The sequence below is a fragment of the Urtica dioica genome, chromosome 4 (assembly GCF_054948205.1).
Source record: "Urtica dioica subsp. dioica isolate 48M chromosome 4, U.dioica_male_clone48M_v1_H2, whole genome shotgun sequence".
Classification (NCBI taxonomy): Eukaryota; Viridiplantae; Streptophyta; class Magnoliopsida; order Rosales; family Urticaceae; genus Urtica; species Urtica dioica.
Genome location: NC_142759.1, coordinates 23433957 through 23456576, shown reverse-complemented (window position 1 = coordinate 23456576; position 22620 = coordinate 23433957). Strand labels below are relative to the sequence as shown.

The 22620-nt window shown below is 34.1% G+C and overlaps 2 protein-coding genes across 2 annotated transcripts; one reads left to right on the top strand and one right to left on the bottom strand.

The window, feature by feature from the left end:
- Positions 1-1414: 1414 nt before the first annotated feature.
- Positions 1415-13849, top strand: LOC149401295 (putative leucine-rich repeat receptor-like serine/threonine-protein kinase At3g14840). The gene is made up of 24 exons (XM_089611240.1): positions 1415-1610; positions 2011-2173; positions 7427-7498; positions 7673-7741; positions 7851-7922; positions 8017-8088; positions 8163-8234; positions 8327-8398; positions 8497-8568; positions 8674-8745; positions 9187-9258; positions 9689-9760; positions 9943-10011; positions 10230-10286; positions 10363-10398; positions 10486-10526; positions 10593-10972; positions 11135-11336; positions 11470-11628; positions 11864-11982; positions 12068-12278; positions 12373-12610; positions 12721-12871; positions 12976-13849. Exons 1-24 carry the CDS (start codon positions 1520-1522, stop codon positions 13348-13350), a joined length of 3009 nt encoding a protein of 1002 aa, XP_089467366.1. The 5' UTR covers positions 1415-1519; the 3' UTR covers positions 13351-13849.
- A 343-nt stretch (positions 13850-14192) lies between these two features.
- Positions 14193-22400, bottom strand: LOC149401294 (putative leucine-rich repeat receptor-like serine/threonine-protein kinase At3g14840). Its single transcript, XM_089611241.1, has 23 exons — positions 21990-22400; positions 21729-21879; positions 19396-19467; positions 19128-19196; positions 18934-19005; positions 18761-18832; positions 18590-18661; positions 18416-18487; positions 18256-18327; positions 18080-18151; positions 17887-17958; positions 17735-17806; positions 17530-17595; positions 17312-17377; positions 17197-17232; positions 17059-17099; positions 16403-16978; positions 16032-16190; positions 15684-15802; positions 15393-15603; positions 15072-15309; positions 14845-14995; positions 14193-14763 (listed from the first exon to the last, which is right to left on the bottom strand). The coding sequence occupies exons 1-23, from the start codon at positions 22084-22086 to the stop codon at positions 14383-14385; spliced, it is 3009 nt and encodes a 1002-aa protein (XP_089467367.1). The 5' UTR covers positions 22087-22400; the 3' UTR covers positions 14193-14382.
- Positions 22401-22620: the final 220 nt, after the last annotated feature.

Here is a 22620-nt window from a genome sequence, read left to right as displayed (position 1 = left end):
AGGCGAGCGGAGATCCAGTCTGACTGCTTGGGGGTGGTGAGAATGATCGATGATGGCGTGACGCCTGCGACAGAGCTTGGGACGATCCTACACCGCATCTTCAGAGAGGTGAGGGAGCTAGAGGGTTTTCGCGTTATGAATATTTCTCGTCTTTGTAATGTTGCTGCGCATAATCTTGCGCGCTACGCGATTAACCATCGCTCGTCCTCGACATGGCTGGGTTTAGTCCCGCCTTGTTCGGAAGAGGCCATTAGAGCCGATGATCGCGAGTTGAGGTCCCGCGCGGCCTCCTAGGGCCCTGTTTGTTTGAGTTTTCTGTTTTCTTTACCGTTTGGTTCTGTTTCACTCTTATCTTTGTAACCACGGTTTTCCTCCGCCATACGTGAGGGCTTTTATGATATTCCGTGGCACCGACCACGTTTCCTCAAAAAAAAAAAAAAAAGCATAATATATATTATACAGTTTTAAACCTCAAAACTCATTCTCTCTCTAAACCTGCATTATCTTCATTCTCGAGGAACTCATATATACACTTAGAGCTTGGGCATTAGGATGGCTCTTCGATATCCTCGAGTGAGCATAATAGTTCACCATTGTTATTTTATTACTTGAAGAAGAGGTGACACGTAGATCATTGAAGCGTTGTTTGATTTTGTTCATCGATACTGTGTGTGTCCCCAGAGATATGGTTTCTCTTTGAGCTCACCAATCTTGTATAAAATAATCCTATTAGTTTTTTTTTTTTTTTTATTGAGTATTTGTCTAGCCAATTAAGTTTCATAACGTTATTTTTCCTAAACAAAACTAGTTGATAACGGAAAGCATATTCGTAATTAATAAGAAATTTATATACAGTCTAAATTTCAACATGTACTAAAGTTAATAATCATTGGTTTTCAGTGATCTAGACCTTAAAAAAAAATACCAATACAAATAACTCGACGAGAGGATCTGATTTTGATACCAGTGAAAACTTATTTCCAATACATGGTACATTTTATATTAACTGTGGTTGATAAAACAAAATAAACTGCAAACGAATTTTAACAGAATATAAATTAGATATTTATTTAATTCAAAAATATGTATCGAATTAAGAATGATCTTCAAATTTGAACTTTTACCTAACTAACCCTGTAATTAAATGTCTTAGTTAGGAACTTATACTTGTATCTTTTGGTGTGTGATCGATACGTGCTATACGTACGGTATATCTTTATAAATCGACAGGGAAATTAAAATTGGGCAAGTTGATGACTTGTGATAAGAGTTGACTTGACTTATAAAGTCGGGTCTCTCACTTTGTATGACCCATTTGCCGACTCAGTCATAAATAAAATAATTAGGTAATCATTTTCTTCTATATATATATATTTACATATATATATATATATATATATATATATAAAGATATATCCTTTCTCTTCCTCAAGCTCCCTAAAAAACACTATATCTGTATCAAACAAAACATAAATATACAGCTTAGTAATATTACGTTGGTGCAAAACTACTAGACGAAATGTTAGTCTCGAAATTTTCCTTTCTCCTCTCGGCCTCGCTTGCGATGCTTGTCTGCCTCTCGACTGCTGCCTTATTGCCCATTTCGGAAGGTTATAACGATTGTATATACATCAACACATTTAGAAATGAGAGTTAAATCGCTGCTCTGCCAAAAAAAAAAAAACGGAAAATTAGCAGCTGTATATATATGTTTATTTTTAGTATATATATTTTAAAGATTCATTAAGTATATAGTCATATTTACAGTTTCACATTGCTATATAGTCAACGTTTCGTAATAACCACGTCTATGTATTTACACGCATAAATTGACGTAAATACAACACTTTTTTTATTTCAATGAAAGAACAAATCAAGAATGTCACGTCATCTTTATTGCTATTTACTTAAGATTTGCGAAAAATTTCTATATAGCAATGCCAAACGTTTTAGTTGGCTAGTTACCTAATTTTTTTTTTTTTTTTGATATTTTAATGCTGTCTTTATCAGTGCAAGCTTTGCAGAAGATAGCGAAGGCAATCGGAAAGACGAACTGGAACTTCAACGCAGATCCATGCAGTGGCAAATATGGGTGGAATAGCTCCACTCTTAAGGACGCCGAAAACGCTGTGAACTGCAACTGTTCTCAGAGACTCTGTCACGTCAATAGCATGTGCGTATAATTAAAAAAATATATGTTTTGTGTATTAAGCCTGCCTATCCCCGTGAGATGTTATGGCCCCATTTTTGTAGCGTAATTTTTTATAGAGAAATTTCTCGATAAGATTCTATTTAAAGCTAGTTTTTTGTCATATTTTTAGACCAAAAAAACTCCTCCAAACAATTTTAATTCAAAATATTTTTTAATTTTAACGCAAATAATTGCAAACCATTGCAAATAAATTTGAATTGTTTGCAACGACTCTTTTTTCAACAACGACTACAAAAGGAATCGATGTTGCTAAAAATTTCGATTTATTTTATTTACAATTTTTACGATAGTTAGCGATTATTTACGATGAAATTCAATATATTTTTCAATTTACATCATTTGAAGGAGTATTTTTGTCCAAAAATGTTACAAAAGTCTAATTTTAGATAAATAAATAAGAAAAAAATGTACATAACAAGTTCAATTTTGATATTTTGTTACGTATTAAAATCTTAAAATAGGTCTACAAGTTAAAATTTCCCTTTTTTTTTTTTTTTTTTTTACTTAAACCTGCAGTTTAAATTGGGTTAGGTATAAGTGCTTAAAGAACGATGGATATTTTAATCGATTAAATTACTGGTCGATTCATTTATATTTTCATTGTTAAATTAATCATATTGTTTTCTTTTATTGGAAGTGATTAAACAATTAATTTTAAATTGTTATTTCATAGTTAACTGAGGTTAACTAACGACCTCGAAATAAAATATTGAAATTAACGATTCATTAGCTAGTTATTCTAGAAACTATGATTCACTAGTTAAATCTTTAGCTGTTTCAAACGGTTAACTGCTAACCGTCTAAATTATTTATTCACATTTAGTCAAGTGCTCACCAGTTAACCCATCCCAATTAATCATTACGGCTCCCTTCTTGTGCGAGTTCATTTGCGAAATTTGGAAAATATATTTCTCATTAGTCACGAAATTGGTTTTTTGTCCAAACTTGTCAAAAAATTCCAGAAGTATGTCATTTTCAAGAACCAAAATACATTAATGGCCTAATCCCAACAATTTTTTTCTTCTGATTGCTGTCACACGCTGTATTTCTTAGCAATTGAGGATAAATTGGGCAAAAGAGTTGTATTTTTTCATATATATGACACTATTGAGTAAAACTCTAAATTTCCTGAATTATGAATCATGTATAGTTTTTTCAAATTTTTCTTTTATTTTTCTATTTTCACATGTACGTGTCTTTTTAATTTTTCATGCATAGTTCTCATATATTTTTATATTCATACGTGTTATTTTAGCTTGACTATTTTTTTTAATTATTATTAGAATGTTAGACTACAAATTCAATGCAATAGTCCAAAATGGGCCATATGCCAGCTCTTTTTTTTTTTTTTTTAATTTATGATATTGCAATGTCTATTTTTTTTTTTTAATTCATAGATTATTGCCCTTATTAAGAGATTTTATCCTTGTATTTCTTTTAAAAAGCCAACTAACCAGATGATTTTTTTTATATATATATAAGAAATGACTATTTCGGATAAAACTAATTTCATGCCTGCAAAATCGTTTTTTTTCAAATTCCTCTTTGATTTTTTTAGTTTCACACGTATGTGCTCCCTATTTCATTTCTATTATTCCATGTTTCATGCTTAACTCTCCTACGGTATGGTATAGTGCATAGTGCATACGTGTTGTTTAGTTGGACTATTTTTTAAATTATAATAGCGTTATGCTAAAAAAATTAACATAACAGTCCAAATAAACCATATGCCTAGCTAGCTCTTCCTTTTTAAATTAATGACATATTACAATGTCTAATTTTTATTATTATTAGTGCCTTTATGTCGTGAATTTTGTCCTTGTAATCTCTTTCTAGAAGCCGACTAATAACCAAAGGAAAAACTAATGATAAGAAGTGACTATTTAAAATTAGGGTACTTTAACGAACTAGTTAAATTAAAACGTTGAGATTTCAATTTAGTCAACATTTCATAAGTTTTAATCAAATAGCCATCTGCTGATGTGGATAAAATTTTAGCATGTAAAAAACCCTTTTTGACCCTACCTAGAAAAATGCCCATTTTTATTTATTAATTTTCAGAAATAAAAAAATCTCAAAAAATATAATTTTCGTCCTTCAACCCAATTTAAATTTCTGGAGAAAAAATATAACTGAAAAACGTAAACGTTGAACACAAAAAAAGTCTAAAAAACGAATTAACTCCAAAAAAATCCAAGAAAAAAAACTTGTAGTCGAAGATGAACACGATTGCATATTAACAATAATTAACTCTTATTAACGAATATTTATAAAAATTTACTGTTATTAACTACACAAGATTTAGAAGTAACAATATGGGAAAACATGGAACACAACATTATAAGTAACGTTAATTAAGAAAAATTTATAGACGTTTCTGGCGCAATACTCATATCTTCCTCGATCGCGATGCATAGTGTTTCTGCGTCTCCGCTAGTCGACGAAGAGCTATGTCACCCTTTGAGCTTAGATCTCGTCGCGCTACGTTCGGCCGAGACGAAGAGCTCTGCCATCATCGGAGTCTAGATCCAGCGGAATTTCACGACACCAGATTGGATGTTACAGCCAACACAATGGGTATATTCTTGAAGCACTCGTCACCACGAATTCATAGGACTTGAAATCATTCAATTTCGAGTTCAAATGAAAAAAATATGGATTTTTGAAATTTTGAAAGAAACAAAAAACAAAAAAATTGAAAGAGAGAGAGAGAGAGAGAGAGAGAGAGAGAGAGGTATCACAATCAACTCAATCCCATCCCACAATCGTAGAGCAAACAAATTCGACAATAATCGATTCCTAATATTAAGGGCAAGTATTAACTATATTGATACAAGATCAATAAAATAATTAGAAAAGAAAAATAATAAAAAAAAAAAACTAAAAGGGAAAATTTTGGAATTTAATAATTTACCAATTGCCACCTCATATTTATTGGCTGTTTTTTAAACAATTTTAAACAATGGCTATTTTGAAATCTTTACGTTTGAAATGGCCTACTTCATATAATTCCTCTTAAAGTTAAATGGTTACAAAGTAGATAATATTTCACAAATTTTAAAATCATCAGCCTCTTAATTATTTTGAGTTTACAAAAATACTTAACCATATATGTTCATTTCTCTACACTCAATCTCTAGACTAACACTCTAGGCAAATTTGGAATTTAATTAAGGGCACTCTAGCCAATTAGTCATTTTGAAACCGTTATAATTTTAATATACAATGTCTTCGAGGTTTAAAATAAATAGTCAACGCATGTTATACTAATCTTTTAATTAAATGCCCATAAGTGTTTATTTTTAGAAAAAAAAAATGAGAAGTAAGGAAAATTCCACAAATATTAAGGAATCATTTATTACCTAATAAACACAATTAAATATTTTATAAAATATAAAAAATATATATATATATATATATATATATATATATATATATCAAAACTCTGAGCCAACGATTCGAAAAAAAATTGTAAAGAAATAAAAAAAATCTGAAAATAATGTAACTTCATATTTGCAATCACGATTAATTATTAACGATAATTAACATAAATTAACTGACAATTCAGCAGCTAAAAATTTGAAATAATACAAAAATCAAGACATATTCACGATAATTAACACAAATTAATTGACGATTAAGAAGCAAAAATATGAAACCATACAAAAACAAGGCATATAAGCGTTAATTAACGTAAATTTATGATGATTCAAAATCTAAAAATATGAAGTAGTACAAAAACATGGCATATTGACGTTATTCAATAGAAATTTACTGCCTAATTAGAGAGTGAAAGACCTGAGCGAGAAGGAGAAAGTCCATATGGTGAGCCCTATTAACAGTTATTATCAATCATTAATTGAACTTGATTTAAAAAAAAAATCATAATTGTTGTTGATGATCTTAGCGCCAATCTTCAAACCCTAACCCTAGCCTCGATCTTCAGTTGTGAGTCCTACAACAAGCACTTCACGGAAAACAATAAAAAATAAAACCCAAATTTTCCAAACCTGAATCGGATAAAAACATTGATTTGGAGCTCCAAACGGTGGAAGTTGAATGAAATCATCGAAGGCGGTCATGAGGTTGTTTTTGTTGGCCTGTTTTCATTAAAAATCCCAACTGATTTGCGAAATTCCGACTTTGTTCCTAGAGAAGGAGAGAGATTAGAACAAAGAAGAGAGATAGGAGAGAGAACGTTAGATCCTATTAATTAGTGGATTTGAATAATAAATTGGGTATTTTTTAATTTCAAAAATATTATTTAACTAACTAATAAAAATAAAGGTAATAAGGGTATAAAAGCATGCTGTTAGCTGGATGACTATTAAAAAAAAAATTAAACGTTAGCTAAAATAAAATTCACACGTTCAAGTGGCTTAATAAGTAACAATTCTCTTTAATTAAAGTTCTCGGAAATCTGATTATTTTAACCCCGATCAGTCTCGTTCCCTGGCTTAGGAGATCTTATAATAATAGTAGCTTATATATTTAAATGGTGTGTATGAAAGCTATTTAGTTTGTAGAATATAAAGTAGATAATAGTGTAGAAAACAATAGACAAAATTATATACGCGAATATAAGTCATAAAATGTAAACCAGATGCTTGCAATACAAAGACTCCCGTTTATGTTGTAGCTTATGCACACTGAAGTTTACTTCACAAGAAATATGGATACAAATCTATATTAAAATAAATAATACCAGTTTAAATAAATGTATATTTTCTTTCTTCATCGAGTCTAAAAAAAATACTTAATTCATGATCTGCACCACTGTTTTTAATAAACTTGGTACCGACGCAAAATTCTCGACGAGATGATTATTTTAATACCGGTGAAAAGACCTTCAAATGGACTTTAAACCACCTAACCCTTTATTAAATATAAACGATCTTATATATAGATCATACAAAATTTAATAAATTTGGCACGCTCGGTTATACAACATGAATAAGATTTGTATTATATGAACACTCACTTTTAAGTTAACAAATACAAATAGAATATGAATGTGTAATTTACCAATATTACTCAAGTTTACAACTATAAAAGACTCGTTTAATTTATAAGATATAAGATAAAACGAGATGATATAAACAAACAAAAATTAACTAACACTTATTAAGTTTATATATTATCAACCAAGCCAAATATTAAAGGTATATTTGGAATTATAAAGCTGATCGTCGTTTAGGGAAAATTGATACGCAGAGCTTTGGAGGCACAGAGTTTGCGCGGAACACTCCCCAAGGACCTTTCAGGGCTCCCCTTTCTCCAGCAACTGTAAGTACCAACATTATCTTCACCACCATTTTGAAATATATAATTACTTTCTTCCAGTAAGCAAAATAGATGTGTGTCCTAATGTATAAACGTGATTGGAGCACAGTAGCTAGCTGGAAATAGTTTGTTAATTAGCTTTATTCTGATCAAGTTTTTTTTTTTTAAATATTTTAGCCTCCTCAAGCGTAACTTCCTCAACGGGACAATCCCACGAGAATGGGGCTCCTCAAAGCTTGTCCATCTGTATATATCTCTCTTTGGTTAATTTTTATTGTATTGTTCTTCAGTATAGTGTTCAGAAGCATTTTATTTCACAAAAGTAATGCGAAACTGAGAAATTGGGGAATTGCAGTTCCATTTCAGGAAACCGGATAACAGGTTCTATCCCAAAAGAACTCGGAAACATCTCCACTCTGGAAATCTTGTGAGTTCTACAAATCAAACTTTCATATCACGGTTTACAGATAGTTCTTTGTTCAAATTATCAAATAAAATAAAATAAAAATTTGTATATTTAGGGACCTTCAGAATAACCAGCTAACGGGCGAGTTACCTCGGGAGCTAGGCAAACTTACTAGCATAAAAAAAATGTAAGTAACTTTTCAATCATGTCGCTCACAAATATAGGTTTTGGATTATGTTACATTGTTTGTTCCTAATCCAGGTTCTTTGTCTCAAATAATTTCACCGGGGAACTGCCTGCAGAATTGGCAGAGCTCACAACATTAGAGAATTTGTAAACCGTTGATTTTGTTTTGTTGTGATAATTACAAGGTAATAGTTTCTTAGTCTATATGTTCATTTTGATTAGTATTTTTCTGAATGCAGTCAAACTGGAGGCAACCAATTTTCTGGGGTCATACCAGATTTTATACAGAAATGGAAACACCTCACTAAACTGTAAGATTTTCTTTTTATCTTTTTTTTTTTTTTTGGTTTGTATGAAAATTTGTGGAACTTCCTTTTATACTTTATAACATTTTTTTTTGCAATGACAGATACTTTGTAGCAAGCGGTTTGAGCGGACCAATTCCTTCAGGCATTTCTAAATTGAATAAAATTACTGATCTGTTAGTGTTACCTCGTTTTCTTTCATAATAAAGGAAAAGTATTTTGATGATCGTTCCGAATTCCAATGCTTAATCTTTATTTTTTTTTTCTTTATTTCTGTGCAGGAGAATCACCGACTTGAGTGGGCCAGAAACAACCTTTCCTAAACTTGACAATATGACAAAAATCAAAATTTTGTAAGCTAAAATTGTAGAGCCACATTTTTCAAGATATTTAAAAAAGTCTACTTTGTAACGTATTCATTCTAACTTGTGTTTGGAACCTGAAAAATACAATGGACAGAAAAATAAGAGGGATGGAAAATAAGGAAAATTAAGTTTTCCTTGTATTCATTAGATCCAATGAAAATAGGAAGCAAAATGTATAACTATCGAAATATTCGATTTTCTATGAAAAACGAAATTCATCTGAATTGGTATATATGGGACCCACATTTGTGTCAATTTTCTTACTATCTCGTTCTCTTTTTCGTGACTTTCAAACACACAACACGTAAAATTAACTTTTTCCTTACATTTTCCTTTGCATTTTCATTTATATTCAAATTTTCACTTTCCCTTGCATTTTTTGGGTTCCAAACGGAACGTCTTGAATTTTTTCCTTGGCTCGGTTGGCAGGTTCTTGAGGAATTGCAATCTCAAAGGAGCAATACCTGATTATCTCAAGGACATGTCTAAATTAGAAGATATGTTAGTAAATTTTATCTTTTACTTTATTTTAGATTTGTGTCCTTTTTGTGCACATATGAATTAGTTTCTCTGAAAGTTTGAAAGCTCATCTACCCTCAATACTGCTGTTAAGAGTTTTTGTGACTAGAATGGATTTCGCCAAACCAGCAATGCGAGCAATATGCTTGTTCCTATGGTTTTGGGTTTTTTTTTTATTTTATTTTATTTTTTATTACCCTTTTTCATTTTGTAGTATCTCGAATTGTAAAAACAACTTTCTTGATTTTCTCTCATATGCCCGTGATTTTTTTTCCGTCTTGGATTATCTACCTATATCTACGCGTTCTTATATGTACTTTCCTATTTATTTACTGTCATTGATTTCTTAGAATCGTCCTGCACAAAAATATCTTCACTCTTTTTAAGTTTGAACGCTCGTTACGTTTTGCAGAGATCTTAGCTTCAACAAACTAAATGGAAAATTCCCCAGTGGCCTTACCAATCTAGAAAACATCAGTAACATGTAAGGAGCGATTCGGATATTCTTAAGGACCGTTTGGCACTATTTCATGTTTCTTGTTTTAGTAGTATTTTTCAGATAACAAGTATCGAAAAATCTTGTTTGCATTCCATAAAAAAAAAAAAAAATGGATGCAAATTCTTGCTTTTATTAGTCCCATCTGATTTTGCATTGGTTTTGTTTAGATTCGTGACAGGAAACATGCTAACTGGTCATGTACCCGAGGAATTGTACGACAAAAAAAAAACCGACATGTAAGTTTCTCATAGCAAATAGCTATCATCCATAAATATATACATGTATATAAATATGTATATATATATATATATATATATATATATATATAAAATACATGTAGCATTTATATATCTGCACTTCACAAAGCCATCACACATATAGTAGTACTGAAATTTTTATTTATTGGGCTACAGAAAATCGGATATACTGATATACCTTCTATTTCTTTGTGCAGTGACCTTTCATACAACAACTTCACAACTGAAATTTCAGAATGTCAGAAAATGAGCGTGTAAGTGATATTTTTTTTTGTCTTTCCGCTTTTGAGATTGTAAAACAGATTTAAACTCTATGTTTTTTTTCCCTAGGAACTTGTTTGCAGCCTCCTCTGGGAGGAATATATCGTAAGTTCGAGAAAACCAACCTCATATATAAGAAGACCGGTCACAATTTTATATAATTCTGACATGTGCTCTCCCTGTTTTTACCAGCGGCACTCCTTCGTGTCTTAAAATATCCGAATGCACTAAAAGTAAGGAAGTTCTTCCCTTGCCATTCTTTTATGCGACTTAGAAACGATTTTTTTTTTTTCTCTCAGCTTCATACGATCTTTACATAAACTGTGGCGGACCAAGCGTGAAAATCAAAGATACCGAGTACGAAGCGGACGTTTACCCGGCCACAGCATCATCCTTCTGGAAAAGTAACACCGGGAACTGGGCTGTCAGCACAACCGGAATGTTCACAGACAATAGCAAAAGGACGGATGCTTATATTTTACGCAACACAACTAGACTTACCATGGAAAATCCTGAGCTCTACATGACCGCGCGCTTAACACCCGTTTCTCTTACTTACTACGCTTTTTGCCTCGGAAACGGTAGCTACACTGTGAAACTCCATTTTGCAGAGACTCTGTTCACAAACGACCAAACTAACAGCAGCCTCGGAAGGCGTGTGTTTGACGTCTACATTCAGGTCGGGGTTTCACACATAATCTTGACGAAAATATTATCAGGCTTTGTTAATGAGATCATATGTGGTAGTTTATGTCAAACAAATTTCATGTCGGAAAGATGTACAGAATTAACATAATGAGTTCCTCCTCTCACTTCAACGGGAAAATTTCAATGTCAGCAGGGGAAACTAGTGTTGAAGGACTTTGATATCGCAGCAGAGGCCGGTGGGACCGGTAAACCACTCATGAAAAAGTTCTTTGCCAATGTGACCAAGTCTACTAGAGCTTTAGAAATCAGATTCTACTGGGCTGGGAAAGGAACAACTGTTATTCCCGAAAATGGAGTCTACGGTGTTCTTATATCAGCCATTTCCATCCATCATAGTAAGCTTTATACGTTTGTAAACAATAAACTAGCAGGATATACAATCTGTAATTTAATCTTGAGCTGCTCCTAAATTCATTCATATATTATTGTCCACGACCAGGTCTTACAACTAGTTATCTTGTTTGGCAGATTTTGTGCTGCCCGTCACAGTGACAGCTAAAACTAAAAATAGTATATCGATTGGTGCGGCAATTGGCATCGCGGCTGCGGGGGCGCTAGCTGTGTTGGCTATTGCGGGTCTTCTTTGGTGGAAATTATGTCTGAGAAAGAAAAGCAATTTGCATAGAGGTTGGTAATTGAAACAAAAACTATATAGCTATTTACCTGTGCAAAAATTTTCAGTTAAGGAAGTTCCAATGTCCTTTCTTTTCAGCTACTTACACACCTGTTATAGCCCATCACGATTGACAAGGCAGGCTCGATTTGACTAGGTCTAGTTGAGCATTTTGTGTCTGGCTTTCGAAGAATGACTAGGATATAACATTTCCGTATTGTAACTGTGTGTTTGCTTCTTAATACGCAGATCTGGAGGGGTTGGACCTGAACACTGGAAAATTTACTTTGACGCAAATCAAAGCGGCCACAAACAACTTTGACATAGCTAACAAGATTGGAGAAGGCGGTTTTGGTTCTGTATATAAGGTATATATTCCTTCGTGTTGAAGCTATTTATGACTGAAAAAACTCTTACCTTAACTGAATGAGACTTGAATGCGTACAAGTGTAGGGTCATCTATTGGATGGAACGATAATTGCAGTGAAACAGCTTTCTTCCAAATCAAAGCAAGGGAATCGCGAATTCTTGAATGAGATAGGAATGATTTCAGCTCTTCAACACCCTCATCTTGTCCGGCTCTATGGATGTTGCGTTGAGGGTGATCAATTATCCCTCGTCTACGAGTTCATGCACAACAACAATGTTGGTCGTGCTTTATTCGGTAAAATCTATTCATTAACGTTTTATGTTAAAAACTAATACAATGAAACATTTATTTACTTTTTTCTTTCTTCTTCTTCTTCTACAAATTGAAGGTCCCATAGCAAGCCAAATACAGTTAGACTGGCCAACAAGAAGCAAGATTTGCATAGGTATTGCAAGAGGCTTGGCTTTCCTCCACGAAGAATCGAGATTGAAAATTGTCCATAGAGATATCAAGGCGACTAATATTCTTCTCGATAAAAATTTCGATCCTAAGATATCAGACTTTGGTTTGGCAAAGCTCGATGAAGAAGACAACAATCACATGAGCACCCGAATCGCTGGGACTTAGTACGTTTAATTCAACTACACAAAATAGTTTTTCAGTAATGAACTCAACTAATATATACACATATATGTTTTGTGTGTGTGTGTGTGTGTGTGTGTGTGTGGTCTTGCAGTGGTTATATGGCTCCAGAATATGCAATGCGTGGACATTTGACCGATAAAGCAGACGTTTATAGCTACGGAATTGTTGTCCTTGAAATTGTTAGTGGAAGAAGCAACACAACTTACAGGGCAAAACAAGAAAACTTCTATGTCCTTGATTGGGTAAAAAAAATTCTTAAAACTCTAATAATTTCTCAAATCCAACCCAAGACCGTTACCTAACAAGACCATTATTCTCTCGTATTTTTTTCCATGTTTCTTTCTAGGCACGTTTTTTGGAAGACAAAGACAATTTGATGGAGCTAGTTGACCCGAGACTAGGCACAGACTACAACCGAGAAGAGGTGTTGTTGACAATCAAGTTAGCTCTACAATGCGCAAGTGTATCTCCAGAAGCCAGGCCGAGCATGTCCTCGGTACTGAGCGTGCTCGAAGGCAAAGCTCTTCTTGAGGACATCATGATCGCCGACGAGGTCTCATCGAAGAACGATCTGGATGAGATGAGGAGACACTATGAAGCCATTCAAGAAGATAGCCAAACTCATAGCCTGTTGCTCGATGGGCCGTGGACCGGCTCAACCGTTCCTGATCTCTACCCAGTCAACCCTAATTCTGACTACTACGGGAAGAGTAGGAACTAAAGAGCCTTTATATATATTATATATATATTTGTGTGTGCTTTTCATCGTCAAGTTTATTTTTACTTCACCAACAAGTTTCTCTCTTTGCATGTCTCTGTCTTCTTTGTTATTGAATGTAAGTGGGGAAATGTTAAAGTTTTCAATTGCCAACTTCAAATGCTTGTGATCGGTGACAATATTCACTCGGTCACATCTATTTCTAAGTCGGATTTGACTGTTAAAGTCAAGTTCTTTCAAGCAACTAGAGCCATCTCGCAATAGAACTTACCCATCTATTGGATCTCGGGAGAAGCGACTGCGAGTGGACGATCCGAACCTCCTTTGCTCGTCATACGATCATCGGAGAAGATCGAACCCTGTGATGTGGAATATTTTTCCGAAGAATGTTGTGAGACGAGGAAGACGAAAAATAGATGGATGTTCATGCAAAATACTATTCATGTGTTTGGTGTGTACAATTGTGGAAAAAGATTTTCATTGAATCCAATAACCTTAATTTTGTGATTTTTCGGACGCCATGGCTTACGGCGGAGAGATCGGTGTAGATGATACTCCGAGTGCGAGTGAGCCGTTTGATCGATCTCAGTTTTCATCGAGGACTCTAATCAAGGGCTAGTAAGGTATTTCTCTAACCTTTAACTGACTTCCTCTCTCTGATGATTTTAGTGAAACGAATAGTGAGGATTATGTAAAAAAGAAGAAGAGTTGAAGTAGAAATTTAAAGAGTTGCACATAAGGTGTTCGTCGAAAGTCCCAAATGGCGTCATCTTCTCAATCTCCATCTCTAACCAATAAACCATAAATAATTTACCCTATTCAAATTCAAACCACATATTTTAATCTATTTTATCAAACTGGCCCAACATTCATTTACTCACAAACAACTACATGAAAATCATATACACGTTCAAGCTTTAAATATGCATACGAGAAAATAAAATAAAATTTACGGAAACCAACCGAAAACGTGATACATTATTGATCACTAGTTTTGATCAATACTCTCCAATACTTCTCTTGACGTGAAGATCTCTAGTTGTTCCTACTCTTCCAGTAGTCAGAATCGGGGTTGACCGGATAAAGATCAGGCGCGGACGCGGTGGAGCCGGTCCACGGCCCATCGATTGACATACTATGAGTTTGACTATCTCCTTTTATGGATTCATAGTGTCTCCTCATCTCCACAATGCTGTCCTTCGATGAGATATCATCAGCGATTGCAACGTCTTGGAGAAGAGCTTTGCCTTCGAGCACACTCACCACAGACGACATGCTCGGCCTCGCTGCGGGCGACAAGCTGGCGCATTGTAGGGCCAGCTTGATAGTCAACGAAACCTCTTCTCTGTCATAGCCCGTGCCTAGTCTCGGGTCAACTAGCTCCATCAAATCACCTTTCTCTTTCAGAATAAGCGCCTAGCATTGGAGAACATAAAACCGCATTCAGTAATGTTGGTATTGGGTGTTGAAAACATTTTTTTTTTAAAATTTATTTACCCAATCAAGGATATAAAAGCTTTCTTCTTTTGGCCTGTAAGTTGTGTTGCTTCTTCCGCTAATAATTTCGAGGACTACGATTCCGTAACTATAGACGTCAGCTTTATCCGTTAAATGTCCTCGCATTGCATATTCTGGAGCCATATAGCCGCTGCAAAGACAGTAGTTATTTTGTTTGAGTTCGTGAACGGAAAATATAAACTTGTGGGAAATCGAATTTAGCTTACTAAGTTCCAGCGATTCGGGTGCTTATGTGAGAGTTGTCTTCATCGTCGAGCTTGGCCAAACCAAAGTCCGATATCTTCGGATTAAGTTTTTTATCGAGGAGAACATTAGTCGCCTTGATGTCCCGATGAACGATCTTCAGTCTCGATTCTTCGTGGAGAAAAGCCAAGCCTCTTGCAATGCCGATGCAAATTTTTCTCCTTGTTGCCCAATCTAACTTTATTTGATTGGCTTCGGGACCTTTTGAAATGTAGAGGATAACAAATTAAACAATCGTTTCGTTGTATTGGTCTTGAACATAAAAAAAGGTGAAAAGCTTATACCAAATAAGGCGCGGCCGACATTGTTGTTTTGCATGAACTCGTAGACGAGCAACAGTTGATCCGCCTCGATGCAGCAGCCATAGAGCTTGACAAGATGAGGGTGTTGAAGCGCTGAAATCATTCCTATCTCATTCAAGAACTCGCGATTCCCTTGCTTCGATTTGGAAGAAAGTTGTTTCACCGCAATTATAGTTCCATCCAATAGAACACCCTGATTTGTACATACATCCAAATCTCACTCCCCTAATACATCTCAATCATGAATAGCTTCAACGAGAATGTAATGCATACCTTATATACAGAACCGAAACCTCCTTCTCCAATCTTATTCGTTTCGTCAAAGTTGTTGGTTGCAGCTTTGATTTGCTTCAACGTGAATTTTCCAGTTTTCAGGTCCAAACCCTTTAAATCTACATATCAGAAGCAAACTCACAGTTAAAATATGATTTTCTTTTTTTCAAACTGCACTCATAGACCCGAGTAATTCTTTGAAATCATGCACCAAATGAAGTCAAAATCAAGCTTGCCTTGTCAATCGTGATGCGCTATAACATGTGTATAAGTAGCTGAAAAGAAATGACATTGGAACTTCCATGACTGTGCACATGTAAATGACTAGATTGAAATTGTTTAGTTTACCTCGTTCCAAATCACTTTTCTTTCTTAAACAAAACTTCCACCAAAGAAGACCCGCGACTGCCAGCACAATGAGCATTCCTGCAGCCGCAACGCCAATCACCACACCAACTGATACGCTACTTCCAGTTTTAGCCCCTTCTGTGTCGGGCGGTTTAAAATCTTCCGAATAGAAGATAATTAAGCATGAGATTAGACTAGATTATAGGGTAATGTAGATAACTAAACGTGCCACCATAAGATGGTGGTTAATTTTGTGGACTCACATATCTTGTTGAGTCAATGAAAATATTAACTCATGAGCTTATAAAGTTGAAAACCTAATATGGTATACCCTAATATAGTCCAAAGTTGAAAGAGGCCTAAAATCTTACTTGGATTGACCGAAATGGCTGACACAAGAGGACCATAGACTCCTCTATTTGGGATAGCAGTTGTTCCTTTCCCAGCCCAATAGAATCTAATTTCCAAAGTAGAGGCACTCACATCGGCCAAGAACTTTCTGACGAGAATTTTCCCGGCTCCACCGGCCTCATCCACGATATTAAAGTCCTTCAACACTCGTTTTCCCTGAATGTAGACGTCGAAAACACGCCTTCCGATACTACTATAAGTTTGGTCGTTGGTGAACATTGTCTCCGCAAAATGGAGTTTCACGGTGTAGCTTCCGTTTCCGAGGCAAAAGGCGTAGTAGGTAAGGGAAATGGGAGAAAGGCGCGCGGTCGTGTACAGCTCGGGACTTCCCGTGGCGAGTCTCGATGTGTCTGTGAAGATGTACGAGTCTCTGGGACTGTCGTTATCCGTGAAGAACCCGGTAGTGCTCACACCCCAGTCCCCGTTGCTCTTCAACGAGAAAGACGATGATGTGGCGGCCGAAGTGTCGTCTTCGTACTTGGTACCGTTCACTATCACTTCACTTCCACCACAGTTTATGTGTAGACCGTACGAGGCTGAGAGAAAGTGATTAAAAAAATATGAACTGAAATCATCGTCTTTATTTCCTTGCAATGCAAGAAAGAACAATACTTACTTTTAGAACATTCAGAGCTTCTCAAACACGAAGCAGCGCCTCTGATAGAGTAAGATCGACGTGTCAGAAATATGATATCGCAATATCAGTCCTCGTAATTGAAGTTTGTATTCTCGTCAAGGGATTTGTAAAACTTACGATGTATTTTTCCCAGAGGAGCTAGCAAACAAGTTCCTGGAAGAAAAACAACATGAAATGTTTAATTCATTAAAAAAAAACAAATAGAAAAATAAAGATATAGAAGGTCTCTTACACGCTTCCCTTTTGGCATTCTAGACTTCCCGAGTTTCCAGTTGTGAAGTTGTTGTATGTAAGGTCACTTCACATATACACACACACACACACACAAATTGTTATACAGCGCGCATCGAATTAACTGTCTCACTGTTGTGAATATCATGCCTAAGCTACATTCTTTATGTTTTCTGTTTGAAACTGATTAATGTAGAAAGTTTTCTATAAGAAACTTACATGTTGTCTCTTCCAGTAAATAATCTTTCGGGCACGGGACCAGTTAGCATGTTTCCTGTCAAGAATCTAAAGCAAAACAAATGAAAAGTTAAACTCAAACGATATCAGATCCTGTTTGATTTGAGATCTTATTTAGCTTTCTAGTGTCTTTAGACATATACAAATATTTCAAGCATTATTTTCACTAGCGAAAATCGCTTCTTACATGTGATCGATTTTGGCTAGAGTGGTAAGGCTAGTAGGGATTTCTCCACTGAGTTTGTTGAAGCTGAGATCTCTGCAAAACGAAACGAGCTTTCAAACTTATGAACATAAACAACGATAATAAAGAATAAAGTGAAAGAGAAGTATACTAACAAATCTTTTAAACTAGGCATGTCCGTGAAGTAATCAGGTATGGTTCCATTGAGATTGCAATTCCTCAAGAACCTATCAATCGAGTGAAGCAAAAAAGAAAAATAATCACGATGATAAATTTTGAATTAAATATATAGCTTTAAAGAAGAATCTTGAATCTACAAAAGAAACGTGAATCTTGAAGTTAACCCACAAAGTTTTCATCTTTGTCATATTATTAAGTGGTGGAAAGGTTGCTTCTGGCCCAATCAAGTCGCTGATTCTCCTGCAAACCAGAAAATTTTAAACATCAGATTTAATGTGATGATTAATAATAGATTTTACATCCAGAAAAAGAATTAAAACTAGGTCTAGTCTGTGCATACTTACATGTCAGTTAATTTTTCCAATTTAGCTATGCCTGAAGGAATCGGCCCGTTCAAACCGCTTGCTTGAATAGCTCTGTTCCCCGGGAAATTATGTTTGAGTAACTTGTGAACAAAAATACTTTAATCTGATAAAAAAAAAAAGGCATCATAGAATATCTCACATTTTTTTTAGCTTTGTCCATTTCTGTATAAAATCCGGTATTACCCCGGAAAATTTGTTGTCTCCAACTCGACTGCATTACGGGGAAAGTTAAAAAAAATGTGAATCGAAATTAGCATATAGACTAGGTACTTAAAAATTAATTAAGCAAAATCAAACAGGATTATAAACTTACAAATCCTCCAGTGTTGTGAGATCTGCTAACGTTGCAGGTAGTTCCCCGGTAAGATTGTTGGAGGTGACGAGCCTATATTTAATATAGACATTATCACAGGATCTAAATATATTTGATGGATTGGAACAATAAATAAAATATAAGGAACGAGGTGTTTGAAGAGTTTCTTACAGTCTTTTAATGCTGCTTAGATTCCCCAACTCTGGAGGTAGTTTCCCCGATAACTGGTTAATCTCAAGGACCCTAATTTTCCCATTCACACAATTTTTTTATTATAACTTTTTTACAATTTGATGAAATAAGTAGCTGTGGTCAGAAAATATGAGTAAATAATTAGAACTTACAAAACTTCCAGAGTGCTTATGTTTCCGAGCTCTTTGGGGATAGAACCTGTTATCCGGTTTCCTAATAGGGATCTGAAATTAACAATTTTATCAGTTTCACATTGCTTTTGAAAATAAAAGCTTAAAGTGAACTATAAAGCATCAGAGAGAGAGAGAGAGAGAGAGAGAGAGAGAGAGAGAGAGAGAGGTGATACATGTTGACAAGCTTTGAGGATCCCCATTCTGTTGGAATTGTACCATTGATAAAGTTCCGCGTGAGGTCACTGAAGACAGATATATATAAATAAAAATCATCAGAATGTGGCAAGTAACAAAATTAGGGTCAACTAGCTAATGTGCAATATAAATTTAGTGGTGATTATGTAAAAGGACACAACTTGATCACATATATCCTTTATTTTTGTCTTCTTCTTCTTCTCCTTTTTCTTTGACTTGTGTAAAGAAAATAATTGGCAAACTTACAGCTCTTGGATAAATGGAAGTCCTGAAAGATCCTTGGGAAGCGTTCCTGCCAAATTCTCTGCCTTCAAAATTCTACATTTAAAAAAAAAATCAATTTTTGTTGGGTTAATCAGCTCCTGAAATGAAAACAAAAGTCCACTGGATATAAAGGGATAACAAAAAAAAAAATAAAGAAAGAAAGAAAGAACAAAACACTAATAGGAATACCAACATCCTCAAGTTTTGGCGGGTGTTACCGTTGGGCATGTGATTATAGGTTTAGGCCGAATTTGGACACGATATTGGGCTTTTCTATATATGGGCCATAACTATTGTACAATACCCACATTAAAATTAGGGCCCCATTAAATTATGAAAAATGATTTCTAAAGAAACCCATTAACGTACGAAAAATGATTCCTAAAAAGACGAATTTTATGAATAGGGGGCAGTGATATTTACCACCACAATTATTAGTTGGAATTAAAAAAAATATATATACAAAAAATATCGCAAGCAGAAAGTTTATGAATTACAGGCTGTAAGATTCTTCAGCGGCTTTGAATGAGTCAACTTGCCATATACACTGAGACACCGTAACAATTAAAGGAATGTTTTGTTTAGTTTATTATCAATGAACACAAACTACAATTTGCTACTTTCTTCATAAAATAAAAATTAAAAAAAATAAAAGATTAAAAAAAAAAGTTATTATTTGCTGCTTTGTCAGACAAGTCATTGCTGGCTTTGAGTGTTTGGCTTTAGGATATTTATTTTTATTCCTCCTACGTCGATAGAGATGCTTTGTAGGACCACTTAATAAATAATTTTTGGATCCAATCACTTTAATTCATCCATGTGCTAAACTTGAAGAGGTAAAAATCTAGAACGTATGTGTGCTTACGCTTTTGTCATTTGTTTTTTTTCCCACTCTAGTTGTGAAATACATGGGGGGATTTTTTTTTTTTTTTTTTTTTTTGTGGACATTATAGAATGCGTGAGAGTTATCTGTATTTTGATATTTTTAATGTATTTTTTTAATCATATTAATTACAATACAAAATATGTTTATCACCTTCAAAGCTAACAAGTTACATAAAAAATTATGTTTTAATTACTTGTGATACAAGGGAATAATACACAAATAATATGATAGTTATTTTCAGAAATTCCCATCACCATCAACCTCTATTATTTAAGTTCTCGTAACTTAAATTCGTGCATATCCACATACACACTGAGTCAAAGTCAACTCTTTGGGATTGATGCTTAAAATAATATACATAAACTTTGAGCTATTTAAGTTACGCGTAGAATGTGATAGAAAACGACAAGTACGGTGGACCCACGTGGTCGTCTCTAATTTGTATCCACTAGGTCTGTTTTTTTTTTCTTTGTACGGAAATGTGAAAGATTGTGGCTGTTGGTTTAGTCCAATAGAAATGCTTAGTTTATTATATATCCTTCTTCTCCAATTGGACGTTGAGTTATTCACTTCTTAACTATTTATTAATCAAACCACGTGTGTGAAAGAAAATTCACGTAATCACACTCTGCATTGCATTATATAATTAATTAAAAAAAATTAGCAGTGAGAAAACGCGTACGACACTGACATATCAATGAATGTTAAAAAAAAATTCCGCCTTGTGAATAAATTCCCTTCGAAATCTTCGGTCAACATACAGTTCAATGAAGAATGATGAATTAATAGAAAACTGTGGAATGAGGCATGTTTGGTATTCCTCTCAAAAAAAAAATTTTAATTTTTTAGTTGAAAAAATTGAAAACAAAAATTGAAAACATGTTTGGTTTAAGTTTTTGGAAAAAAATTTCAAAAAATTTTGAAGTTGTTTTGGAAAAAAGTAAAGAAAACTGAAAACAAATAAAATGTGTTTTTGAAAAAAAATTTCTTCTCTTCTCTCATCTTTCTCCTCATCTTCTATTTTCATTCTTTCAAAAACAAAAATGAAAACTATACCAAACACTTTTTCAGTTTTTTCACTTTCTCAAAAACAAAAATGAAAACTGTACCAAACAGCTTTTTGAAAACAACTACAAAACAGTTTTTCAGTACAGCTACAAAAATTAAAAAACAAAAAACAACTTTTTGAGTTAACTACCAAACACAACCCAGAAGATCTAGGATAAAATGGCAGTTTCCATTAATTCTTATTTGATAAACTTGAAATTTTTAATACTATTGTAATTATTGTAATGTTTCTCAAACCCAAAAGATCTTCACATAATCATGTTTTGGTAAACTTGCAATTTTTCTTTTCCTTCAATTATCTGAAGCATAAAGAATAAAATAAATTAGTATAAAAAAATGAGATGAAATTAGTTACACGTACATGCTAGTGACGTGGCAGAGTGTGTTGGAACAATTACAGGTCACGACATTCTCAGTGGAGATTTCCCATCCAAATTCCCCACTGCATGGATCTACGCTGAAATTCCAGTTCTTCTTTCCAAGCGTTTTCCCTATTTCCCGTAAAGCTTGAACTGAAATTTGAAATTGAAAGACAACAAAATAAACATTATGTTTTTATCATTTCAAACTACTAATTTTCTTCTTGTTCTTTCTCATATATGTATCTGTGTTGATATTTTACCTTCGGATTTTGGCAGCTGTGCGGCAGCGGAAAAGTAGACAATAAATGTTGCGAGTAAGAGAAGCGAGGTTTGGGAGACGATCATTTTAGTAGTCATTTCTCTTACAATATAAGTGTTAAAAATTAAAGAGAAGAGTTTATTCCAATCTTTTCTTTGAACACTAAAATCTATGTCACTGGAATTTAGAAGGAAAGAGAGCTTTATGAGTTTGAGCGAGGTTGAGGAGAGCGAAGGGAGATATTGAAATCTTTTCTGTGTTGCTGGTAATGTAAGTCATAATACCATGGAGTGAGTCAGTAGAGAGAGCTGGCTTTATAATACAAAGTCAACTCTTATCAGCTGGATGTACATCAAACAAGTAGAGGTCCATAAATACTTGCCCATATAATATGAAACGATTAAATGCGTGCATATATATGCTTTTTAAAATTTTATTATGTCTCTTTCTCTTTACATGAGAAACCCCCGAAGAAATCATTCTCCTGATGTTCAAGTAAATTCAGTTTATTTATGAAAGTAAATTTATTATTGGTCACAACTTATTAATAACAACCGAATAAGATGACAAGACGCCTAGCTAGCAATTAAGTAATAAGCAACCCGTCTTCCTAATAAGGAGACGAATTCGAG

What these genes read in the sequence shown, in the direction of transcription:
- LOC149401295 (XM_089611240.1), top strand. Translation starts at nt 1,520, where the DNA reads ATGTTAGTCTCGAAATTTTCCTTTCTCCTCTCGGCCTCGCTTGCGATG. An exon ending in AATATCCGAATGCACTAAAA is followed by an intron (nt 10,527 to 10,592) that starts GTAAGGAAGTTC and finishes TTTTTCTCTCAG; the next exon opens with CTTCATACGATCTTTACATA. An exon ending in ACCCGAATCGCTGGGACTTA is followed by an intron (nt 12,611 to 12,720) that starts GTACGTTTAATT and finishes GTGGTCTTGCAG; the next exon opens with TGGTTATATGGCTCCAGAAT.
- LOC149401294 (XM_089611241.1), bottom strand. Translation starts at nt 22,086, where the DNA reads ATGACTACTAAAATGATCGTCTCCCAAACCTCGCTTCTCTTACTCGCA. An exon ending in ATAAGCACTCTGGAAGTTTT is followed by an intron (nt 18,833 to 18,933) that starts GTAAGTTCTAAT and finishes TGGGAAAATTAG; the next exon opens with GGTCCTTGAGATTAACCAGT. An exon ending in GTTTCGGTTCTGTATATAAG is followed by an intron (nt 15,604 to 15,683) that starts GTATGCATTACA and finishes TGTACAAATCAG; the next exon opens with GGTGTTCTATTGGATGGAAC.